At 41.9% G+C, this 23,317-nt stretch overlaps 1 protein-coding gene across 1 annotated transcript in view; it reads left to right on the top strand.

Annotated features, from left to right (window-relative positions):
• The first annotated feature begins 1,047 nt into the window (after positions 1 to 1,047).
• Positions 1,048 to 23,317, top strand: part of LOC148523939 (scavenger receptor cysteine-rich domain-containing protein DMBT1-like) — a 48,612-nt gene continuing 26,342 nt past the window's right edge. The window contains exons 1-10 of the mRNA XM_088472526.1: positions 1,048 to 1,055; positions 1,161 to 1,311; positions 3,851 to 4,059; positions 4,715 to 5,029; positions 7,266 to 7,298; positions 12,018 to 12,050; positions 12,136 to 12,289; positions 13,196 to 13,413; positions 13,799 to 13,937; positions 14,672 to 14,892. Coding sequence (XP_088328652.1) covers positions 1,193 to 1,311; positions 3,851 to 4,059; positions 4,715 to 5,029; positions 7,266 to 7,298; positions 12,018 to 12,050; positions 12,136 to 12,289; positions 13,196 to 13,413; positions 13,799 to 13,937; positions 14,672 to 14,892 — 1,441 coding nt within the window. The 5' untranslated portion in view covers positions 1,048 to 1,055; positions 1,161 to 1,192. The remainder of the gene's footprint in view (positions 1,056 to 1,160; positions 1,312 to 3,850; positions 4,060 to 4,714; positions 5,030 to 7,265; positions 7,299 to 12,017; positions 12,051 to 12,135; positions 12,290 to 13,195; positions 13,414 to 13,798; positions 13,938 to 14,671; positions 14,893 to 23,317) is intronic.

The following is a 23,317-nucleotide window of genomic DNA, read 5'->3' as shown; positions in this document are numbered from 1 at the left end:
AGGAGTGTTTTAGGTTTACAAACAACAGCTTTCTTTTATTAATGTATATGATGTTTTAAAGTTGCTGGGACCCATGCACTTACTGTATGTGCTATCTATTAATAAGTGGATAAATGTTTTATAAATAAATTTATACTTTTAGAAATTCCACACCTGGATTATTTAAGTGGGTCACTGCATATTTCTTTGACTGGTGGAGCGCAGCTCATATTTCATGATTCCGATGTGGACAGGGAAGCGGCTGTGCTATACCATACAAGTAAAATACAAATGCAGCAGGAGGCCTCTGTAGGAAATAGACACTTACTGCATGCATCTGTGATCCTAGTGCAGCGTCCATAGGTGCTACTTCGGTTTACCATTGCAGCTAGCAGGGGTGACAGAATGATTTTATGTTGGGAGGGGGCATAAAATCGTTCCGGCGCCGCCCCCCTCCATCTTACCTAAGCGGCCAAGACGCGGACTGTCAGGGGCTGTGCTTTATAATAATAGGCTGCACAGCCCCTGCACCGCACAGAGGAAGTGTAATGTGTGGTGTTTTAACTTAAAGATCGCACATTACACCTCCTCCTCCATGCTGTGCCGATGCTGTGTAGCTTATTACTATAAGGCTGCACAGTCCTGACAGTCGGCAGCCGCTGTTCATTTGAAATGTTTGAGGGGGGCAACCCGTTCCCTTGCCCCCCCCCGTACCAACGCACATGGCAACCAGCGATGGTCGCTGTCCTCAGCCAGTCTGCATAAGCTTACTCTGCCTGGTTGTCGGAGACCCTCTGCCAGTTTCAGAAAATCTGTCTGACATATCTGGATCAGGCCCAATGTGTATAATTTATCCCTCTATCCTTTATGCTGTTATAATTGGAAAATGGAAAATACAGATATTAACATGAAATTTTCCATTTTCTTTGCTTCTCACTTTTCAACAGATTTCACACAAGGTATGTAATATATCCTTCTATCCTTTTTGCTTTTATAATAAGAAAATTGGAAATACAATTATTAATATGAATTTTACCATTTCTTTTCATCTCACTTTTCAACAGATTTTACACCAGGTAGGTAAATTATCCCTCTATATTTTATGCTTTTATAATAATAAAATGGTAAATACACTTATTAATATGAATTTTACCATTTCTCTATATCTCACTTTTCAACAGGTTTTACAGACTGTGGTGGTCTGTTGACCCAAATGTATGGGAATATAACAAGCCCATTCTACCCCAGCTATTATCCTGCTAACGCTCGCTGTACATGGAATATAAATGTCCCGGAAGGATATTACGTGCAGCTGTCATTCTTTCATTTTGAGTAAGTTTAAGAAATGACTTCTGTAGCATTAACAAGGTACTGCTTCTGTATTATGTATTTTAGCAGGTCTACAACAAGCCATGGATTCGCATGTATGTGGGAAAGGAAAACAGTAAATTTGCATGCAGTAAACCTACTGCATATAAAAAGCGTCCCCACAGATGTATGTAATAGCCAGCTGTCATCAGTATAGTGTATGGACAGTAATAGTACCCAGTGTATTATGTGCAGAAAAGCCAAACCTGTTATACTAAATACAAGGTACCCAACTATGTCCACTACAATATCATTGTTGTTGTTGTTACTGTCATACTGTATACTGCCAATATTACTTAGGGATATAGGGGCATATGTATCAAGCTGTTTGTACTAATAGCCCAATGCAGGAGATTTCAAAAACATATCCGGCAAAGTGCTAATTAGCACTTCAGATCGCTGTTCTCTTTATTGTCAATGGGGACTATGATCTGACCCCTAAGTACTAAACTCCAAAAAGTGAAGATTTTTGGAATTTTCCAGGGGCAGGAGAGAGATCTTTCAATCTCTCCCCCGCCGCCCCTGGCCGGCCCCCGGAAGCTGACACTGTGCATATATATATATATATATATATATATATATATATACCTTGAGCAGATTGTCTACAATCGCCTTACAGACTTTCCTTCCTCTCGCTCCCTGCTTGACCCATTCCAGTCTGGCTTCTGTCCTCTCCATTCCACTGAAACTATTCTCGCGAAAGTCAATAATGATCTCCTTGCTGCCAAATCCAAGGACCACTATTCTCTACTCATTATTCTCACCTCTCTGTTGCATTTGACACTGTGGACCACATAGAAATTCTCCACTCCCTTTGCAGGATACTGCCCTCTCTTGGCTTTCCTCCTATCTCTCTGACCGCTCTTTCTCCATCTCCTCTCATGACTCCACTTCACATGCACTTCCACTAACAGAGGTGTGACTCAAGGTTCTGTTTTGGGACCTCTCATCTTTATATGTCTTCTTTAGGGAAGTTCATCAGTTCTTTTGGACTCAAACATCATCTCTATGCTGATGATATTCAGATATACTTCTCTTCCCATGAGCTCTCCCCCTCTTTCCTTAGTTGTATCTCCAACTGTCTCACTGCTATTTTTCATGAATATCCCAGCACTTTCTTAAACTTAACATGTCTTAGACTGAGATGATCATTTTCCCAACCTCTTGTATAACCTCACCTCCCACATTTTCATTATCTATTGGCAGTACAACCATCTCACCTAGCCCCCATGTTCACTGTCTTGGTGTTATCCTTTACTCTTCCCTCTCCTTCAAACCACACATTCAGTACCTTTTGTTGGCCTGGCACTCCCATCTTAGAAATATTTCAAGAATAAGACCCTCTCTCATCCTGGAAGCAACTAAGACCCTAATTCATTTACTGGTCATCTCCAGATTGGACTACTCTAACCTCTTCCTATCTGGCCTTCCTCACTCCAACCTCTCTCCACTTTAATCTGTCCTCAATGCTGCTGCCCAACTCATCTTCCTCTTCAAAAGTACTACATCTGCCTCCCATTTCCTTTAAGCCCACACTAGCTCCCCTTCCTCTTCAGAACCTAATTCAAGCGTATCACACTCAATTGAAAAAGCCCTCACCCAATCCTCTCCTATATACATCTTTGACTTTACCTCCCTTCACATTACCGCCAGCCTATTTTGCTCCACAAATGCACGCCACCTCTCTTGTCAACTAATTACTCACTCCAGGCCTCCAAGACCCTGATGTCGCCTGTGCAGCGACATCAGGGTAGTTCCATTGGCCATGTACTGACCACCCGATATATCATTCCATCTAACTATTGAGTGTCAGATTGGAGGGTCGTGTACTCGACTTAACTTACACTGTCTTATACTCCCTAAAATGAAACCAAACCTGTGGTTGCTGCTGCCCTGCTGCTCATTTGAGTGTCATGAATGTGGATGAAGCAATTTTAATAAACTACAGTATGTCCTTGTCCTGCATTTTTTTGTACTGTAAGTCACTTTTTTCTTGTTTTGCTCATTTTTAAGGTGCTGTGGAATCCTTGGGGTGCCATAAAAATATATGATAATAATATTATTTGTCTGTTACATTCCTTTTGTCTGAGTAATAAATGGTTATATGTTTTTTACAACCATTTGTCACTTTTAGTCTCAAGCATACCACTACATTCACTTTAGACACAGCACAGCGCTATTATTAAGGAGGTTGCAGCCACTTTTCAGTAGCTGAACGTCACAACTTTTTTTTGTATGACTGCATGTTACCACTTCCCTCATTTGTATCTCTTATCAGTACACCTCAACATCCTCATGCATTTCTTATCAAAACTTTAACATTGTACAAATTATTTTACTTTCTGCCATTTTATTTTCTGTTTCCTTGCACTACTATATGAGTAGGAAAAATAATGTTCAAAGTTACAAATAGGTCAATTAATAACATTATTGCAGAATTAAAAGTTTGGTTTACTGCAGTGATTTAGATCTATTTTCATGAAAATGTTCTTTATATGGACAGCCTGGAATATCACCCCAACTGTAACTATGACTGGGTGACTATATATGACGGGATTCCTGAGTACTCTCCTCAGTTGGCGAGGTTGTGCAGTCCGACAAACAACACTTTCTACTCATCATCTAACATCATGAGCATCGAGTTCATAAGTGACTATATTGTACAGCGCACTGGATTCTTGGCGGTGTTTTCAGCAATTTACGGAACAAATGGTTTGTATTAACAGGTGACATGGTACACAAATGAAGACATCATTACAATTGTTTTAACAATATCACAAGATATATGGTTTGGATTAATCTATTATATGTTTACTTTGGAGACCAAGAGTAATTAGACAAGATATTGAGGTCCTATGAATGATAAATCAGTGCAAAGAATAGGCAAATAATGGGCAACAGATGACCTCAGGAGCCTTCATATATGGACCTAACCCAAGGTTTATGCCCCCGCTTTAATGTATTCTATTTTATGTCAGACTAATATATAGCCACTGCTACAGCTCTTATCAAATGAGAGCTGGACCACATGTGTGGTACTGTTTGTCACACAGCAGAGAATAAGGCAGAACATAGCTGATGTCTGCTATCTGCCTGACGTGACCACCTTAAACAGCAATCTCTGGAACATTTCCTAACTGTTGGTCAACTCATCTGAATTATAATAACCCTCTCTTTTTAGTGGCTGGTGACTCTTTTTTATTATTAGTTATATTCCTTTGAGAAATGGTGGTAGCAATGACATTCAGAAAATAAACACAACAGTTCCCCATTATTTCACTATGTGGATATTTCCTTGTATTAGAAGTATTCTTCATTTTAAGCTTTTCATATCTCTACAAATCTGGAACCTGTTACTTTGTTTTAGGTAGTAACCCTATCCGACTTGTGGGTGGCTGGGACAGATGTGCTGGACGTGTGGAGATCTACTATAACAATGCCTGGGGAACAGTATGTGATGATAGCTGGGATATCAATGATGCACATGTTGTATGTAGGCAGCTGAATTGTGGATATGGAGCATCAGCTCTACATAATGCCTACTTTGGGCAAGGTACTGGGGGTATTCTTCTGGATGATGTGAGATGCTCTGGATATGAACACTACCTTTCCCAATGTGCTCATAATGGATGGGGCTCCCATAATTGTGTACACAGCGAAGATGCCAGCGTCATTTGCTCAGGTATGCCTCTGTTAGTCTGAATAATGTAACATTAATATCATACATATGATGTATATATTAATACACATAATAATACAAACAAATATGTATGCAGCAGTGTCATGCAAACCCTTTGTAGCCCATAGCCAGCACCCATTTAGCAGCTCAGTCTTGTAAAAATACATTTATACCACCCCCACTACCCCACCCAATGTTTCAGTCTCTGTAGGAACCAGACCAGGGGGTATATTTACTAAAGTAAGAGTTTTTAGAAATGGAGATGTTCCCCATAGCAACCATCTGATTCTAGCTATTATCTTCTAGAAGTTACTAGTTTAATATTAAGTAGAATCTGATTGGTTGCTATGGGCAACATCCCCATTTCTAAAAAAAAACTCCTCACTTTAGTAAATATACTCCCAGGTTTCTCCTCCGCATGAAATGTCCAACTTCAAGCAAATTCATGGATAAGAAGATTTTGAAGTCAACCTGGTATTTTTTTTTGTCACAAGAGCAACAACTGAAGTTATCAATATTGGTGCTTCTTGTATGCAACTTGTACCTTATTATTAATCGCCCATACAGTTGAGTCATCATTAAGACTTTTATATCAGAATATGTTCACCATAAAGCCAAGTCATGCATGTTCACATCATTTTGAGTCAATCAGACGTCATTGCAGATATGGCGGGTGGGAGGCGGATCTCTTGTGACTGCTGGTGCAAACATATGCAATGATAAGGATGAATATAAACAGCAGTATCTTACAGCTTCTCATTGGCTTTTTACAGATGAAACTCAGTTGATAGTACTTTCCTCATTAGCATTGTGGTTACATTTGTGCACTTAAATTACAACCAGGTACTTAATTATCATTGCTTTACCTACTGCTATTGTAAAGACAATTCCCATTTATGTATTGAGTGACTAAACAACAGATGAGGAAGTATTGTATTTCATTTGTTCTATATATGGTAAATGTGATTTTAGCTTTTATTAATAAGACTTTATTGATTGACTGCAACCATATTTATGTACATAATAATGTTTTAAATGTATATTTATTACATTACTAGGTTGTCTTAGAATAGAATAATGTCACTTCTGCATTGAGTACTAAAATACATGCCAAAAGCTTGTGTATCCTATTCATCCATCAGGGGTAGATACACATTGATACCAGGCACATGCCTGGACTAAATAATACTTTTTTTAGTTGCTTGAATCATAAAATGCTTCATAAAATGCTTCTAACTCTACACATAGACACAATCACTGTATTTCTTCAGTGTGTTTTCCTATGAGCACCATATAAATGAGCTTCAAAGTATATTTTTAACTGTTTCAATAGGAGTGATGCTATTTACAGCTGGGACCTACAGTAGGTTTTGACTACAAGATACAAGGTTAAAGCAAATGTTTTGAGTTTGAGAATTGACTAATTAAGAATTATGCATAGAAAAGGCTTACATTTTACACCGGACTAATTAGCATGAACAAGATTAAACAATCCATATTACCTTATTTAAAATATGAGATTACTATATTTTAAATTATTACATGTGAGAAGCTGGAAGTTGAATAACAGTAGTGTAATAACCCAGAAATACCCCTCATGCTCACATAGGTAGGAATAGAGTCCATGATGAAGTTGCAGAGTAATATGACCATTAGGTAAAGTTTATCTTTCAGTTTTTACATGACTTAATGGACTTTTTGGGGTAGATTTACTATGCAGCAGATTTTCAAAGTCGCTGATGAACGATGGCTTTGACCTGTGAATTTCAAATGACAATAATAATTAATACCAAGCAAGCCTGAAATAGCATTAATTATTATTGCCATTTGAAATCCATTGGTCAAAGCCACTGAACATCAGTACCTTTAAAAATCATAGGGGTCTATTTACTAAGCAGTGTTAGGAGACAGAGTGAAAAGTGATAAGGTGCCAGCCAATCAGCTCCCAACTGTCATTTTTCAAACACAGCCTGTGAGATGACAATTGGGAGCTGATTGGCTGGCACCTTATCACTTTCTTATCACTTTTCACTCTGTCTCCTAACACTGCCTAGTAAATAGACCCCTAATTGATTTCTACCCCCTTGTTTAGCATATATGATCTACTCCAAAAAACTGGAAACAATGATAGAAAACATGCAATTAATTTTAAACAAGCTAAATTAATTATATGTTAATGTCAATATAATTGCTGTGTTTTAGGATTAAAATTTAACACATTCTAAACTTCCACTTTCAGACTCTCAGACTCCACCCCATAATACGACAACAGGTAAGCCACAAAATTAATGTGTTTTCTATGTACTGCATTAAACTTCAAATATAAGGATCACAATATGTTGTACATTTACAGAAGTATATTTCTGGTAGAGCTTCAACTGAACTCAATTTGTTAGAAATTGCAAGAGAATGAGCCTGAGGCAACCTATCATTTCTATTTCAAGCTTAATACTATAATGACACCAGCTCTGGCATAGCACAGTCTTGATTTCAGCATTTTAAGGTGTCTCGATGCTTTCTTCCACTCTGCCCGACCCACTAATGTTAGTGCTGCTAGTACTGTTTGGGAGAAGTACACTTTAAATCAAATTACAGTACAACATTCAGATAACAGTCATCATCACAAACCTGAGGATGATGATGACTCTAATTTTTTTTTTTTTCTAAATTGCACTTAACTCTACATTAGTCACCTAGGGCCTGATTCATTACCGATCGCAACTGTGAATATGCATGCAGTCGGCCGATTGTTGGGTTCTGCGCATGCATATGCATTGCAATGTGCACGAGCGAAGGGCTCACTGTGATTACCGTGACTATGCAGATTCATCACAGAGTGATTGATGGGAAGTGACCATTTGGGGGTGGTGACATGGGGGTGGTCGACGAAACACAGGCCAGTGTGTTTGAATGTCATTACAGTAGTATGCATAAATTAGCCACTGTGATGGTATACGCAGCTTGGCCTTTCACTGCATTAAAATTAAGTTACTACGTAAGGGCCTGATTCAGTATGGTTTGCAACTGCGAATGCAACAGCGATTCCGCAGGCAGTTTTACTGCAAAGATATTCTGATCTTCTGCAATCGCTATGCCGCTGCAGCACAACATAAGGACACCCACCTTACCTTACACACAGCCGTAATACTTAGCAAGACAGCAAAACCATCGGTAACATTGAGTACCATCACAGCCTGGCTGCTTCAGCCAGGCTTTGTAAGCTGAAGCTCCCGCAGCTTGCCAGCTCCTGGCCGCTTTCAAGGCGAAGAAATATGCATCCTATGATGCAGAACCTGACCTCGGCACTCCCAGGAAAAGGAGGTGATATGTCATCGTTTCCAGGAACGCAGCCTGACGTCTCCAACTCCGCGCCGCCATAGGGCCACAGCTTGTCAAGCAGGCTGCGGCTCAGGGGACACTGGGGAGTGTAGCCTTTTTTTCCTGAGAGTGCCGAGGCCACAGTCTGCATCACAGGATGAATATTTCCTGGCCTCACAAGCGGGCAAGTAGGCAGCAGGTCTGCAAAAGCTTCAGCTTACTCAGATAGCCAATGCTGGAAACATTGCGATCGATGGTCGTAATGTTGATCCAATGCTGTGTCTTTGGATACAGCCTCTTTTTCCCTCAGACTCCTCCTGCAGTATTAGCATATTTACACATTACCACTGTGTTCAAAAACTCAGCATCAATGTGTACTGTGTCCAGCTCTGAATTAAGGGGGTCATTCAGACCAGCTCGCGAGCGGCAGTACGCTCGCAAGCGGGTCGATGTTCCCCACTGCGCATGCGCACGACAGAGGGAGCTCCGTCTAGCGCATGCGCGAGACCCGGGGAGCGACGGGCTTTCCATCGCTCCTGGTCTCGCACCAAAGGGGGCGTGCTGTTGATGTTGATTGACAGCACGCCCCCTTTGGTGGGCGTGTCGGGGGCGTGCCTGCCAGACGGAGGCGTTCCCATGGGAACGCCTACCGTCTGAAGCCGGCCCCACTGACATCACTAGTGATGTCAGTGGGAGTGATTTTGGCTCTGATAGAGCCAAAATCACTCCAGGGCTTGTGGCAGGGAGACCCTACCGCAGGGTCTCCGTCGCAAGTCCGATGGTCGCGATGGTCAAGACCATCGCGACCATCTGTTTCGCCGCTCGCATATGCTGTGGGTGGTCACCCACAGCTATACGAGCGGCCAGGAGGCCGCTCCATTTTCATGGAGGAGGGCTCTGATTTAGAGCGAGCGCTCTGGTCAGAGCGTTCAGCTCTGAATCAGGCCCTAAGCCCAGTGCACACAAACCCTGCATAATGTACCAATGATTCACTGGTTCATAATACCTTCTTTTAGTATTCAGTAGTCCACTGGTGATGATTCAAGGTCCAGGTAAGGCAGAGCAGCAGTAAGTTTTCAAGCAATTCTGGTTCCATGAAAAAGGCCTAATTTTAATAAATCTGAAAGATAGATTACTGTTTTTTTTTGAGAACATATATATTTTTTTAACCACTAGCAATTTATAGCTTATCTTTGAACCATTTAAGATTCTTTTTTTCTTTACAGGGTCTCATGAACCTGTTTGTGCCACCCACTTGTGTCGCTTAGCATAGTCATCCAGCTACCTCAGTGTAACCTTTTGCCTTGAAACAATATTATGAGGTGTGGAAATGAGCGGAAATGAATGTCATTGAGGTTATTAATAGCGTAGAAACAAAAAAAAGGCCCATTTTATGTGATTTTAGCCCATTTTCTGTGATATACCAAAACTCAAATTTACCTATATTATACATAGTACCGATGCTGTCATAACAACAATAACGTTGTTCTGTATACAGTGTGAAGCTGGCTGCTCCATGTATCAGAGTAGGAATGTACAGCAGACAAGGAAAAATATCTAGCAGTACTATTGGTATAATTTTGGAAAATAAAATGATTTGAGAACTTTGACAGTGCCCAGACCTACAAGGGTAAGTCTGTATATCTGTGAGGGTGCCCGGTGATTGGTTCCCTGGAGCCATAGCTGTTACATCCCCTCCCAAGACAGTGGCCAACTGCTCTGGGGCATGGTTCCTGGATACAGATGCACCACTGGGCATCTGTTCCTGGAGACGGGACCAAGTCCAGAGTCCCCCTTCATGACACTCCAGCAGCCCAACCCCCAACTCTGATACGACCACCCGGGCACCGTCAAAGACAGAATCGGATAATTGCCATCTACTACTTTATAGCGACACTAGTGGGATGCTGCAGGCTACATTTATAGTGAACATTTTCTAAAGGTTTCCTATGTGCATGATCACACCATCTGCAGTGCACTGAGCATCATACCAAAACAATATTTATACACACTGGGCCTTGTATATCATATACTTAAAGGTGTATAACATACTGGACACAATAGTACCAAAAGCCCAAATGGGGATAAGGCATGTAACATTGCATCATTTAACAAATTGGTGACTTTGCATAGTGGTGTATAAGTTTTTGTATAAATGAGTTACTTAATATATTGAGTCTGCACATCTTTTGCACTTCATCACAACTAATAGGCTGAGCATGGCACCATTGCCACTTTTTATATTTGAGAAATTAATTTAAAAATTGGATTTATTTTACATATCAAGAAAACTAAATGAACAACAATTGCACAAACATGTTGGAATATCATTGATAAGTTTTGGGCTATAGGGTGACCAGATGAAATGTCATTAATGTCATAGAGCTACTAATCAATTAATCTTTCTGCCTGGACCCTTTCATATGTACAATTAGCAAATAATACACATTCGTGATATAACCATAAATGGGGCAGAAATAGCTGAATAAGTGTTGTGGGCACAAATGTACTTCTTAGTTGAAGCATTTGCCAGGAAATTTCCTTTTTATATTTATACCCAACAATTGCAATACCAATTTTATTTATTTTTAATTCTCACAGCGACCCTTACATTATACTCATTTTTAGGATGTTTCCAATATTCAGACACTTCCGAATGGAGTAAAAAAAAAAATGTACTAAAGAACTATTGCACACTTGACATACAAAATGCACTGCATTCTGGGCCATATCATGTGTTCAGAACAATAAAGAGAACTTACAGCTGAAGTCGCTGACTGCATGTACATTGTGGTCCTCATTCAGAGTTGGCTGCAAACGCAATATGTGACCAATTCTGCATATGTAGCATAGGTTACCCCCTCCCCATGCAAGTAACAGCAGCAGATGCTCCAGAAATATGACAAGGGGTGTGATCTCAATGTGAGGACAATAGATGGACACAAACACAGTACACAATTTATACACATTACAGTGATTGGCAGGAAAGTGTAGAGAATAAGCACCAAAGTATCTAAGAGTATGTTAAATGCAAATCGAACAAGATTCAAATGTTATATTTTAACTAATAAACATATAAGCAACCTTCCCCACTCAAAAGGAGTGAGAAACATGCTTATTTAAAAAAACAACAACAGGCATTTATATCACAGAAGCAAAAGTTGTACTACACTCGCATAACCTGTGTGTTTTAGAAGCGTTTGCCAAATCCAATACAGCCCACGGCCATCATCATCAGCAGCAGCTTACAATTTACACCAGGGTTTGAGTATGTGCAAGTGATCTTCTTTCAAACAGGCACATTTGTGCTTTCTTGACAGTCATAAGGTGCATTTGGTGTCACCATTCCCTTACTGCACTTTGGCCATGTCTACACGCCACCTCCAACCCCTGCCCCATGTATTTGGGAGTTGAAAGTGAACCTTGCAAGGTAACAAAATGCATAATGTGAAAATATGCTCATGTGCACTAAATACGTTCATGCCCAAGCCTGAATGAGATCCTAAGCCTCTCTTTAGTAGTCTATGCTAGAATGACATGTAAAATGAGGCATTTGTGGGAAAAGATGCTATTTTTTTGTTTGTGCTGTCTAATCAAAAGAAGAACTCTAGTTAGTATTATTGTTACTAACACATTTCTTCTATTTACTTTCTTTTCTTTTTTTTAAATGTAGCTTACCCCTATACCAATGACTGGTTGACATCAGGTGTGTACATGAATCGTTTTTTGCTAGATGTTTTATAATTTAACTGATTAAGAAAATATTTTGACATTTTATATTTATATTTTAGCGCCTAATTACACATGTGGAGGGGTTCTAACTAATCCAACAGGAGTATTTTACAGCCCATTGTTTCCAGGACTTTATCCTGATAATTCCCTCTGCATATGGGAAATCAGAGTTGTTCCTGGAAAAACTGTGGATCTTTCCTTTGTGTATATGGAGTAAGTGTTCATACAGGTTTTTTTTCTGTCTTAATTCTGACTAGCATGGTTATTGTAAGTTACAATGTAACCAACTTCTTTACTTTGCAAGATAATGTTTTTTATAGCTATTAAAAGTAAAATGGTCTAGGAGATGACAAAATCTTTGCAAATTTGTAGTCAACACAAAATTAAATGCTTTGTAGCTAGATAAAAGAGAAAACAATGGGTTAAAAATATCATAACTTTAATAGAGCCTTATAGATGGCAGGGATTCATCACACGAACGCAGATTGCAATAAGTCCTGCTTCCCAAAGACTATTTTATACCATTAAAATAATTTTATAAATATGCTTTTTTATTTGAACAATTATAAAAAAATGTTTGTTTAAAATAAATGTCTGTACGAGTATGCTAATATTACATCTAATCAGGTATAATAACACTACAAGTTTTACAACTATAACTGTTTTAAAATAGCTGACATATTAAAGGTGCGTACACACGATATAACCTTGCAGGACGATATGAACGATAACTATATCGTTCATCTCATTATTGTTCATATCGTCCTGTTTTGGGGCCCTTCCAACCCCCAAATGACGGCCAATGCGTGGGCACAAATGGTCGATATTGACCATCGACCGTGCATGCAGGTCAACCTGGTTGAAATCGACCAGGTTAGCCTGTTTACTATAGGGACCTGCGATCATTGATCACGGGTCGTTATAGTCGTTTGGGGGTTGGTACATGTGCTGGATGTTTGATATCAAACATCCGCACATGCAGGACGATCATACAATGATATCTGATCATTGTCTGATCGCTCCGTGTGTACGGAGCTTAACAAAGACATGCAGTATGTCATATATCAAGTTTGTTAAGTGATATTAATACTGCTGATCTAATATTTTGTATCAAAACAGCCTGGAGATTGAAAGTTCATGTAACTTTGACTCTGTGACAATATACGATGGTCTGCCACTCAACTCCCCACAGCTAGGGAAAATCTGCACTCCTGTCAACTATACATTTATGTCTACATCCAATGTGATGGCTGTTGTGTTCCGAACTGATGGAAGTGTACGAAAAACTGGATTCCAAGCTGTATACTCATCATCGCACAGAAATGTCACCGCTCCAGGTAGCATTGTCTTCTCTACTCCATCAGCCATGAACGACATTAGATATTGCAGTGATACATTTGACTTGCATCTGTTTAGATGATAAATTAGAGTTATATTTTGAAATATTGTTAATCTGAAATAAATTTGCTGGGACATAATTAAAACTGTTTTCCATCATTTATGTTTAATGAGGGGAAAAAATATGGAAATCTAATGAAGTCTCTAACGATATCCCATGTATTGAAATAGAGAAATAAATAAAACAGGCATAAATCTACCTAAGTGTCCTATATAATCCTGCTGTATTTCACACTAAACTAAATATTTTCTTTGCTAATTTACTTTAAAATGTAATATCTTCTATTTTGCTCTATGGAAATAAAAAGCTTTAACTTCTTGTAGTTAACTGTGGTGGGATCCTGGCTAATCCTTGGGGAGTCATTGAGAGCCCAGCTTACCCTTATTCTCGCAACCCTGCAGATTGTGTTTGGCATATTCAAACCACAAATAGTATCATCCAGATATACTTTAATGACTTTGCGTAAGTAATAAATGAAATTTATTTTTTCCAATTTCACAATGTGGAAATAACAATTGTTTAAGTAATCCTTCAAACGTAATCGGCTTGTCTTCTGTGTACTGGGAGTGGACATCAGTGGCCTGCAGGGAGAAGCAGGACTCTCTAGAAGGAAAAATAAAAAAAATTAAAAGGTTATACAGTATGCAAATGTGTCCTCATTAACCTAACCTCAAATAATGTTAAAATGGCCCTATTTTCCATACCATGAAAAGTGCGACTAAACTGCACCATACATCCATGCGATCAGTATTTTTATTGAATTGCATCTATTTCGCTCTCCTAACTCAATAAAGTATGCGTACTCTCTACAACACTAGTGGACTGCTAGAACAGTGTAATGGCAAAGCTGGATATTCTGCAATCAACAATATGCTGCACATAGAGACATAGTGACCATTAACCAACTGCATTTTCCATCTCTAATTCTGTCTAAAATAGCTTTGTTGACCATTATATAGTGTGCTGGAGGTGCTTAGTTGAGTACTGTACAGGAAATGTGCTCTCAAATGTTTTACCCCTTTGTCCATTATAAACATTGTTGGTAACTGAATGATATTAAACATTTTAGTATTTGTAGTTCATGGCAAATTTCCTAAACAGATCATATAAATGATTGGCTATATTGTCTCTCTGTACAAGCTTGATTAACTTATTTATAATCTTCTCATGTTCCTATTTGTCACATATCCCAACAGGCTTGAAAACTCCAATTATTGTTCGTCTGGATCTGTGTCAGTGTATGATGGGACCCCCTCTGGTTCTCCATTACTAGGAAAGTTTTGTGGGACAGGGAGGCGCAATTTCACCTCCTCATCTAACAGTCTAAGTGTGGTCTACACCAGCAGAGGAAGTAACAGCAGCTTTGTCCGCGGATTCCAAGCCAACTATGTCTCTATTGCCCAAAATAATCAGAGTGGTAAGTATACACTGTGATGTAAAAACTCCAATTTCTAATAAGCTACTGTTATAAACTATTATTACAATGCTGGTAATTGTCAGGTGAGAGCCATTATTTATTTAGCCATAGTAGGGACCCATAATGTAAGTCTACCAGAGTACTGGAAAACCAGATGGCACTTTTCCATTTTTCTGGTAACCCAAAAGAGGTGGCAAAAAATAGAATGTATCACATATTTTACAAATTTAAACCAAGTATTTATATATATATATATATATATATATAATATTCCAAAATATATTCAGATGGCACTCGGAATAGAAATATAAGAAGTAAAACACTGAGCCTTCACTCGTTGACGAGCGGAGGCTCAGTGTTTTGCGTCTTAGATTTCTATTCCGAGTGCCACCTGAATATATTTGGAATACTGTATGCTCTAAGGAAGGCACCAGAGGATTTTTGAAGTGGTGGTAGTGTCGAGTGTGAAAACTGTGTATGTGTATATATATCAACAAAATCCAGGCGGCACTCAGAGTCTTGTGTAAAACAATACCCTCACCAGAGGGATTTTAATGGTGGGTCAACGTTTCGGGGTAGTGTACCTCTTCCTCAGGACAACATAATAAACATCAGTGCAAACAAACAGTGTATAAATTGATAACAAAAGACACTTACCCCCCTGGGTGACCATGTTCACCTGGCTCCGTCCAGCAGCCGCACTTCCGGTCACGGCAGCTCCGCGGAAACCGGAAGTGATGTCACCTGGCAGAGCCCCGGTGCCATGGAAACCTGGTAATGCAAACAAAGTGAAACTGAAAGTAACTGGCACTGAAAGTGCATCTGTGCTAAAAGTGCATTGTGCCAAAGTGCTCTCTATGCAGTGAACATCACATCACAACCTATTACATGTGAATCATGAATATACAGGATCTAATCTCAATAAAATCATGATCTATGTAGTCACTCTTAAATGACTACCCCTAGTGCAAACGTGTGTCTAAAAAGAGTATAAAAAATATTTGAATTAATTACCCAACAAATACAGTACTATGATAATTAGGTGTGAGTGTCTCTATTACTAGACAGGCAGTGTACTCAATAATTCTTTATGAATCAATCAATCACTACATAACTGCACAACAGCCAGGACATTTCAAGGACCTATAACATTCTAAAATAGTGTAATACTGCCATCTGGTGGACGGACCCCATATACATTTAAAAGTAACTGGATGCTATCATGAAAACATGTACATGCTGTATTGGCATCTAGCTCTATTCTGGATGTTAGTGCTATATAACAAATGTTAATCATTAACCCATGATTATCAACAGGTAATACAAAAAAATATATATATAAATATAAACTATATATATATATATATATATATATTAGGGGTGTGCACCGGCCACTTTTCGTGTTTTGTGTTTTGGTTTTGGATCTGGATCTTTCTTCGTGTTTTGGATCTGGATTGGTTTTGCCAAAACCACCCTTCCGTGTTTTGGGTTCTGGGTTTTGTGTTTTGGATCAGTATTTTTTTTTTAAAAAGCATAAAAACAGCTAAAATCACAGAATTTGTTGGTTTCTCTGCTCCTATGCTATTATTAACCTCAATAACCTTAATTTCCACTCATTTCCAGTCTATTCTGAACACCTCACACCTCACAATAGTGTTTTCATGTCCAAAAGGTTGCACCGAGGTAGCTGGATGACTATGCTAAGCAACACGAGTGGGCGGCACAAACACGTGACCCATCTAGGAGTGACACTGCAGTGGCAGACAGGATGGCAGTTAGAAAAACTAGGCCCCAAACTGTACATAATGCAAAGAAAAAAAAGAAGTGCAAGATGGAATTGTCCTTGGGCCCTCCCACCCACCCTTATGTTGTATAAACAGGACATGCACACTTTAACAAATCAATCATTTCAGCGCCAGGGTCTGCCACACAACTGTGGCTGAAATGATTGGTTCGTTTGGGCCCCCACAAAACAAGCTGGCAATTAATGTGTCCCTGCACAAACTGGCTCTACGGAGGCAAGATGTCATCCTCATCCTCCTCATCCACCGATTCCTCACCCTCTTCAGTGTGTACATCCTCATCCTCACAAAGTATTAACTCGTCCCCACTTGAATCCACCACCACAGGTCCCTCTGTACCTTCTGGAGGCTGGTCTCCCTGGAAGAGCTGATAATTCATTTTGATGAACATCATCTTCTCCACATTCTGTGGAAGCAACCTCCTACGCCTTTCGCTGACAAGGTTCCCGGCTGCACTAAACACTCTTTCGGAGTACACACTGGAGGGGGGGCAACTCAGGTAAAATAGAGCCAGCTTGTACAGGGGCCTCCAAATTGCCTCTTATTCCTGCCAGTACAGGTATGGACTGTCTGACATGCCTACTTGGATGCTGTCACCGATGTAATCCTCCACCATTCTGTCAATGGTGACAGTATCATATGCAGTGACAGTAGACATGTCAGAAATTGTTGCCAGGTCCTTCAGTCCGGACCAGATGTCCAAACTTGGTCCTGCCTGCCCTGCATCACCGCCAGCGGGTTGCTTAGGATACCTAAGTTTTTTCCTGGCAGCCCCAGTTGCGGGAGAAAATGAAGAAGGAGCCGTTGACGTGTCACGTTCCGCTTCAGCTGACAGTGTGTTCACCAGCAGGTCTTTGCACCTCTGCAGGCTTGTGTCGGCCGGAAAGAGAGACACCACATAGGCTTTAAACCTAGGATCAAGCACGGTGGCCAAAATGTAGTGGTCTGATTTCAACAGATTGACCACCCTGGAATCCTGGCAAAGCGAATGAAGGGCTTCATCCACAAGTCCCACATGCCGAGCGGAATCGCTCCGTCTTAGCTCCTCCTTCACTTTCTCCAGCTGCTTCTGCAAAAGCCTGATGAGGGGAATGACCTGACTCAAGCTGGCTGTGTCTGAACTGACTTCACGTGTGGCAAGTTCGAAGGGCTGGAGAACCTTGCACAACACGGAAATCATTCTCCACTGCGCTTGAGTCAGGTGCATACCCCCTCCTTTGCCTATGTCATAGGTGGATGTATAGGCTTGTATGGCCTTTTGCTGCTCCTCCATCCTCTGAAGCATATAGAGGGTTGAGTTCCACCGCGTCACAACCTCTTGCTTCAGGTGATGGCGGGGCAGGTTCAAGAGTGTTTGCTGGCGCTCCAGTCTTCGGCACGCAGTCGCTGAATGGCGAAAGTGGCCAGAAATTTTTTGGGCCACCCAAAGCGTCTCCTGCACGCCCCTGTCGCTTTTCAGAAAATTCTGCACCACCAAGTTTATTGTGTGAGCAAAACATGGGACGTGCTGGAATTTGCCCAGATGTAATGCCCGCACAATATTGGTGGCGTTGTCAGATATCACAAATCCCCAGGAGAGTCTAAGTGGGGTAAGCCACTGGGCGATGATTTCCCTCAGTTTCTCTAAGAGGTTGTCGGCGGTGTGCCTCTTACTGAAACCGGTGATACACAGTGTAGCCTGCCTTGTAACGAGCTGGCGTTTCTGAGATGCTGCTACTGGTGACGCTGCTGCTGTTGCTGCGTAAGGTGATACATCTACCCAGTGGGCTGTCACAGTCATATAGTCCTTAGTCTGCCCTGTTCCACTTGTCCACATGTCCGTGGTTAAGTGGACATTGTGTACAACGGCATTTTTCAGGACACTGAGGACACTATTTCTGACGTTTCTGTACAGTCTCGGTATCGCCTGCCTAGTGAAGTGGAATCTAGACGGGATTTGGAACCGGGGACACACTACCTCCATCAATTGTCTAAATCCCACTGCACTAATGGCGGATACCGGACGCATGTCTAACACCAACATAGCAGTCAAGGCCTCAGTTATACGTTTTGCTTCAGGATGACTGCTGTCGTACTTCATCCTCCTCGCTAAGGACTGTTGGAGGGTCAATTGTTTAGTAAAAGTAGTGGTGTTCCTACTTCCTCTCTGGGATGATGAACGACTCCCAGCAGCAGCAACAGCAGCAGCGGCAGCAGTAGGCGTAGCAATGCAGGATCCTCCAGAGGAATCCCGGATAGGAGAGTCAGTCATGCCAGTGACATGGCCTGCAGGACTACTTCCGATCCTGACTAAGGAGGAAATTGACGAGGAGGGAGTTGACGGTGTGGTTTGCAGGCGCTTGGATACAACAGGACAACGGGATTTAGGTGTCCCTGGACTGCTTACGGTCTTAGCCAAAGTTTCTGAACTTGACAGTAACTTTTTATGAACGCGCTGCAGGTGCCGTATAAGGGAGGATGTTCCTAGGTGGTTGACGTCCCTACCCCTACTTATTTCACCTTTACATATGGTACATATGGCAAGACAGTTGTTGTCCGGATTTGGATAGAAATATTGCCAGACCAAAGAGGTGGAATGTTTGGTCTTCTGCCCAGGCATGACCGTGATGGGCTTTTTCATCCCACGGACAACAACTGTCTCCCCCGGAGCCTGATTTAAACAAACCACATCACCATCAGAATCCTCCTCGCCAACTTCCTCCTCAGCGCCAGCTACACCAGTATCCTCATCCTGTTGTACTTCAACAGTGACATCTTCAATTTGCATATCAGCAAGTGGACTGTGGGTGCTCCTTTCAGCACTTGCAGGGGGCGTGCAAATGGTGGAAAGAGCCACCTCTTCCCGTCCAGTGCTGGGAAGGTCAGGCATCGCAACCACCACCACACTTGGACTCTCCTTGGGGATTTGTGATATCTTCTTAGAAAGCACAGTTCTTCGCTGTGCTTTTGCCAGCTTAACTCTTTTGATTTTTTTAGTGGGAGGAGGGCTTCCATCGTCATGTGAAGCTGAACCACTAGTCATGAACATACTAGGGATCGACCTTAGCCGTTCCTTGCCACTCCGTGTCGTAAATGGCATATTGGCAAGTTTACGTTTCTCTTCAGCTGATTTAAATGTCTTTTTCAAGGTCATTTTCCTGAACTTTGCCATTTGGGATTGTATGTGCCCTCTACTATGACATTGGGCATCGGCCTTGGCAGACGACGTTGATGGCATGTTATCGTCTATGTCATGACTAGTGGCAGCAGCTTCAGCACTAGGAGGAAGTGGTTCTTGATCTTTCTCTATTTTATTTTTATCGGAGAAAGTTTGGTCCTCCATTTATGTTATATCGATTTGATATATACGTGCGGCTAAACACAGAAAATAATTTTTTTTTTGGTTTGGACTGGAGTGTACTTTGGGGGTTACAGCACCCTTTAACGGTCAAGCCAGCCGGCCCTTATGACACAGGCGCACTCTTGGCACTACTTTGTTGATGCACGTGCGGCTACTGCGCACACAATTCACAAACACAGAAAATAATTTTTTTTTTGGTTTGGACTGGAGTGTACTTTGGGGGTTACAGCACCCTTTAATTGTCAAGCCAGCCGGCCCTTTACTTATGACACAGGCGCACGCTTGGCACTACTTTGTTGATGCACGTGCGGCTACTGCGCACACAATTCACAAACACAGAAAATAATTTTTTTTTTGGTTTGGACTGGAGTGTACTTTCGAGGGTTACAGCACCCTTAACGGTCAAGCCAGCCAGCCCTTTACTTATGACACAGGCGCACGCTTGGCACTACTTTGTTGATGCACGTGCGGCTACTGCGCACACAATTCACAAACACAGAAAATAATTTTTTTTTTGGTTTGGACTGGAGTGTACTTTCGGGGGTTACAGCACCCTTAACGGTCAAGCCAGCCGGCCCTTTACTTATGACACAGGCGCACGCTTGGCACTACTTTGTTGATGCACGTGCGGCTACTGCGCACACAATTTACAAACACAGAAAATATTTTTTTTTTTGGTTTGGACTGGAGTGTACTTTCGGGGGTTACAGCACCCTTAACGGTCAAGCCAGCCGGCCCTTTACTTATGACACAGGCGCACGCTTGGCACTACTTTGTTGATGCACGTGCGGCTACTGCGCACACAATTCACAAACACAGAAAATAATTTTTTTTTGGTTTGGACTGGAGTGTACTTTCGGGGGTTACAGCACCCTTAACGGTCAAGCCAGCCGGCCCTTTACTTATGACACAGGCGCACGCTTGGCACTACTTTGTTGATGCACGTGCGGCTACTGCGCACACAATTCACAAACACAGAAAATAATTTTTTTTTTGGTTTGGACTGGAGTGTACTTTCGGGGGTTACAGCACCCTTAACGGTCAAGCCAGCCGGCCCTTTACTTATGACACAGGCGCACGCTTGGCACTACTTTGTTGATGCACGTGCGGCTACTGCGCACACAATTCACAAACACAGAAAATAATTTTTTTTTTGGTTTGGACTGGAGTGTACTTTCGGGGGTTACAGCACCCTTAACGGTCAAGCCGTTCGGCCCTTTACTTATGACACAGGCGCACGCTTGGCACTACTTTGTTGATGCACGTGCGGCTACTGCGCACACAATTCACAAACACAGAAAATAATTTTTTTTTTGGTTTGGACTGGAGTGTACTTTCGGGGGTTACAGCACCCTTAACGGTCAAGCCAGCCGGCCCTTTACTTATGACACAGGCGCACGCTTGGCACTACTTTGTTGATGCACGTGCGGCTACTGCGCACACAATTCACAAACACAGAAAATAATTTTTTTTTTTGTTTGGACTGGAGTGTACTTTCGGGGATTACAGCACCCTTAACGGTCAAGCCAGCCGGCCCTTTACTTATGACACAGGCGCACGCTTGGCACTACTTTGTTGATGCACGTGCGGCTACTGCGCACACAATTCACAAACACAGAAAATAATTTTTTTTTTGGTTTGGACTGGAGTGTACTTTGGGGGTTACAGCACCCTTTAACGGTCAAGCCAGCCGGCCCTTATGACACAGGCGCACTCTTGGCACTACTTTGTTGATGCACGTGCGGCTACTGCGCACACAATTCACAAACACAGAAAATAATTTTTTTTTTGGTTTGGACTGGAGTGTACTTTGGGGGTTACAGCACCCTTTAATTGTCAAGCCAGCCGGCCCTTTACTTATGACACAGGCGCACGCTTGGCACTACTTTGTTGATGCACGTGCGGCTACTGCGCACACAATTCACAAACACAGAAAATAATTTTTTTTTTGGTTTGGACTGGAGTGTACTTTCAGGGGTTACAGCACCCTTAACGGTCAAGCCAGCCAGCCCTTTACTTATGACACAGGCGCACGCTTGGCACTACTTTGTTGATGCACGTGCGGCTACTGCGCACACAATTCACAAACACAGAAAATAATTTTTTTTTTGGTTTGGACTGGAGTGTACTTTCGGGGGTTACAGCACCCTTAACGGTCAAGCCAGCCGGCCCTTTACTTATGACACAGGCGCACGCTTGGCACTACTTTGTTGATGCACGTGCGGCTACTGCGCACACAATTTACAAACACAGAAAATAATTTTTTTTTTGGTTTGGACTGGAGTGTACTTTCGGGGGTTACAGCACCCTTAACGGTCAAGCCAGCCGGCCCTTTACTTATGACACAGGCGCACGCTTGGCACTACTTTGTTGATGCACGTGCGGCTACTGCGCACACAATTCACAAACACAGAAAATAATTTTTTTTTGGTTTGGACTGGAGTGTACTTTCGGGGGTTACAGCACCCTTAACGGTCAAGCCAGCCGGCCCTTTACTTATGACACAGGCGCACGCTTGGCACTACTTTGTTGATGCACGTGCGGCTACTGCGCACACAATTCACAAACACAGAAAATAATTTTTTTTTTGGTTTGGACTGGAGTGTACTTTCGGGGGTTACAGCACCCTTAACGGTCAAGCCAGCCGGCCCTTTACTTATGACACAGGCGCACGCTTGGCACTACTTTGTTGATGCACGTGCGGCTACTGCGCACACAATTCACAAACACAGAAAATAATTTTTTTTTTGGTTTGGACTGGAGTGTACTTTCGGGGGTTACAGCACCCTTAACGGTCAAGCCAGCCGGCCCTTTACTTATGACACAGGCGCACGCTTGGCACTACTTTGTTGATGCACGTGCGGCTACTGCGCACACAATTCACAAACACAGAAAATAATTTTTTTTTTGGTTTGGACTGGAGTGTACTTTCGGGGGTTACAGCACCCTTAACGGTCAAGCCAGCCGGCCCTTTACTTATGACACAGGCGCACGCTTGGCACTACTTTGTTGATGCACGTGCGGCTACTGCGCACACAATTCACAAACACAGAAAATAATTTTTTTTTTGGTTTGGACTGGAGTGTACTTTCGGGGGTTACAGCACCCTTAACGGTCAAGCCAGCCGGCCCTTTACTTATGACACAGGCGCACGCTTGGCACTACTTTGTTGATGCACGTGCGGCTACTGCGCACACAATTCACAAACACAGAAAATAATTTTTTTTTTGGTTTGGACTGGAGTGTACTTTCGGGGGTTACAGCACCCTTAACGGTCAAGCCA

This window comes from Taudactylus pleione, unplaced genomic scaffold (assembly GCF_031769625.1).
Source record: "Taudactylus pleione unplaced genomic scaffold, aTauple2 ptg000125l, whole genome shotgun sequence".
Classification (NCBI taxonomy): domain Eukaryota; kingdom Metazoa; phylum Chordata; class Amphibia; order Anura; family Myobatrachidae; genus Taudactylus; species Taudactylus pleione.
Note: the sequence above shows the minus strand (reverse complement) of the source record. Positions and strands in the feature narration are given on the sequence as shown.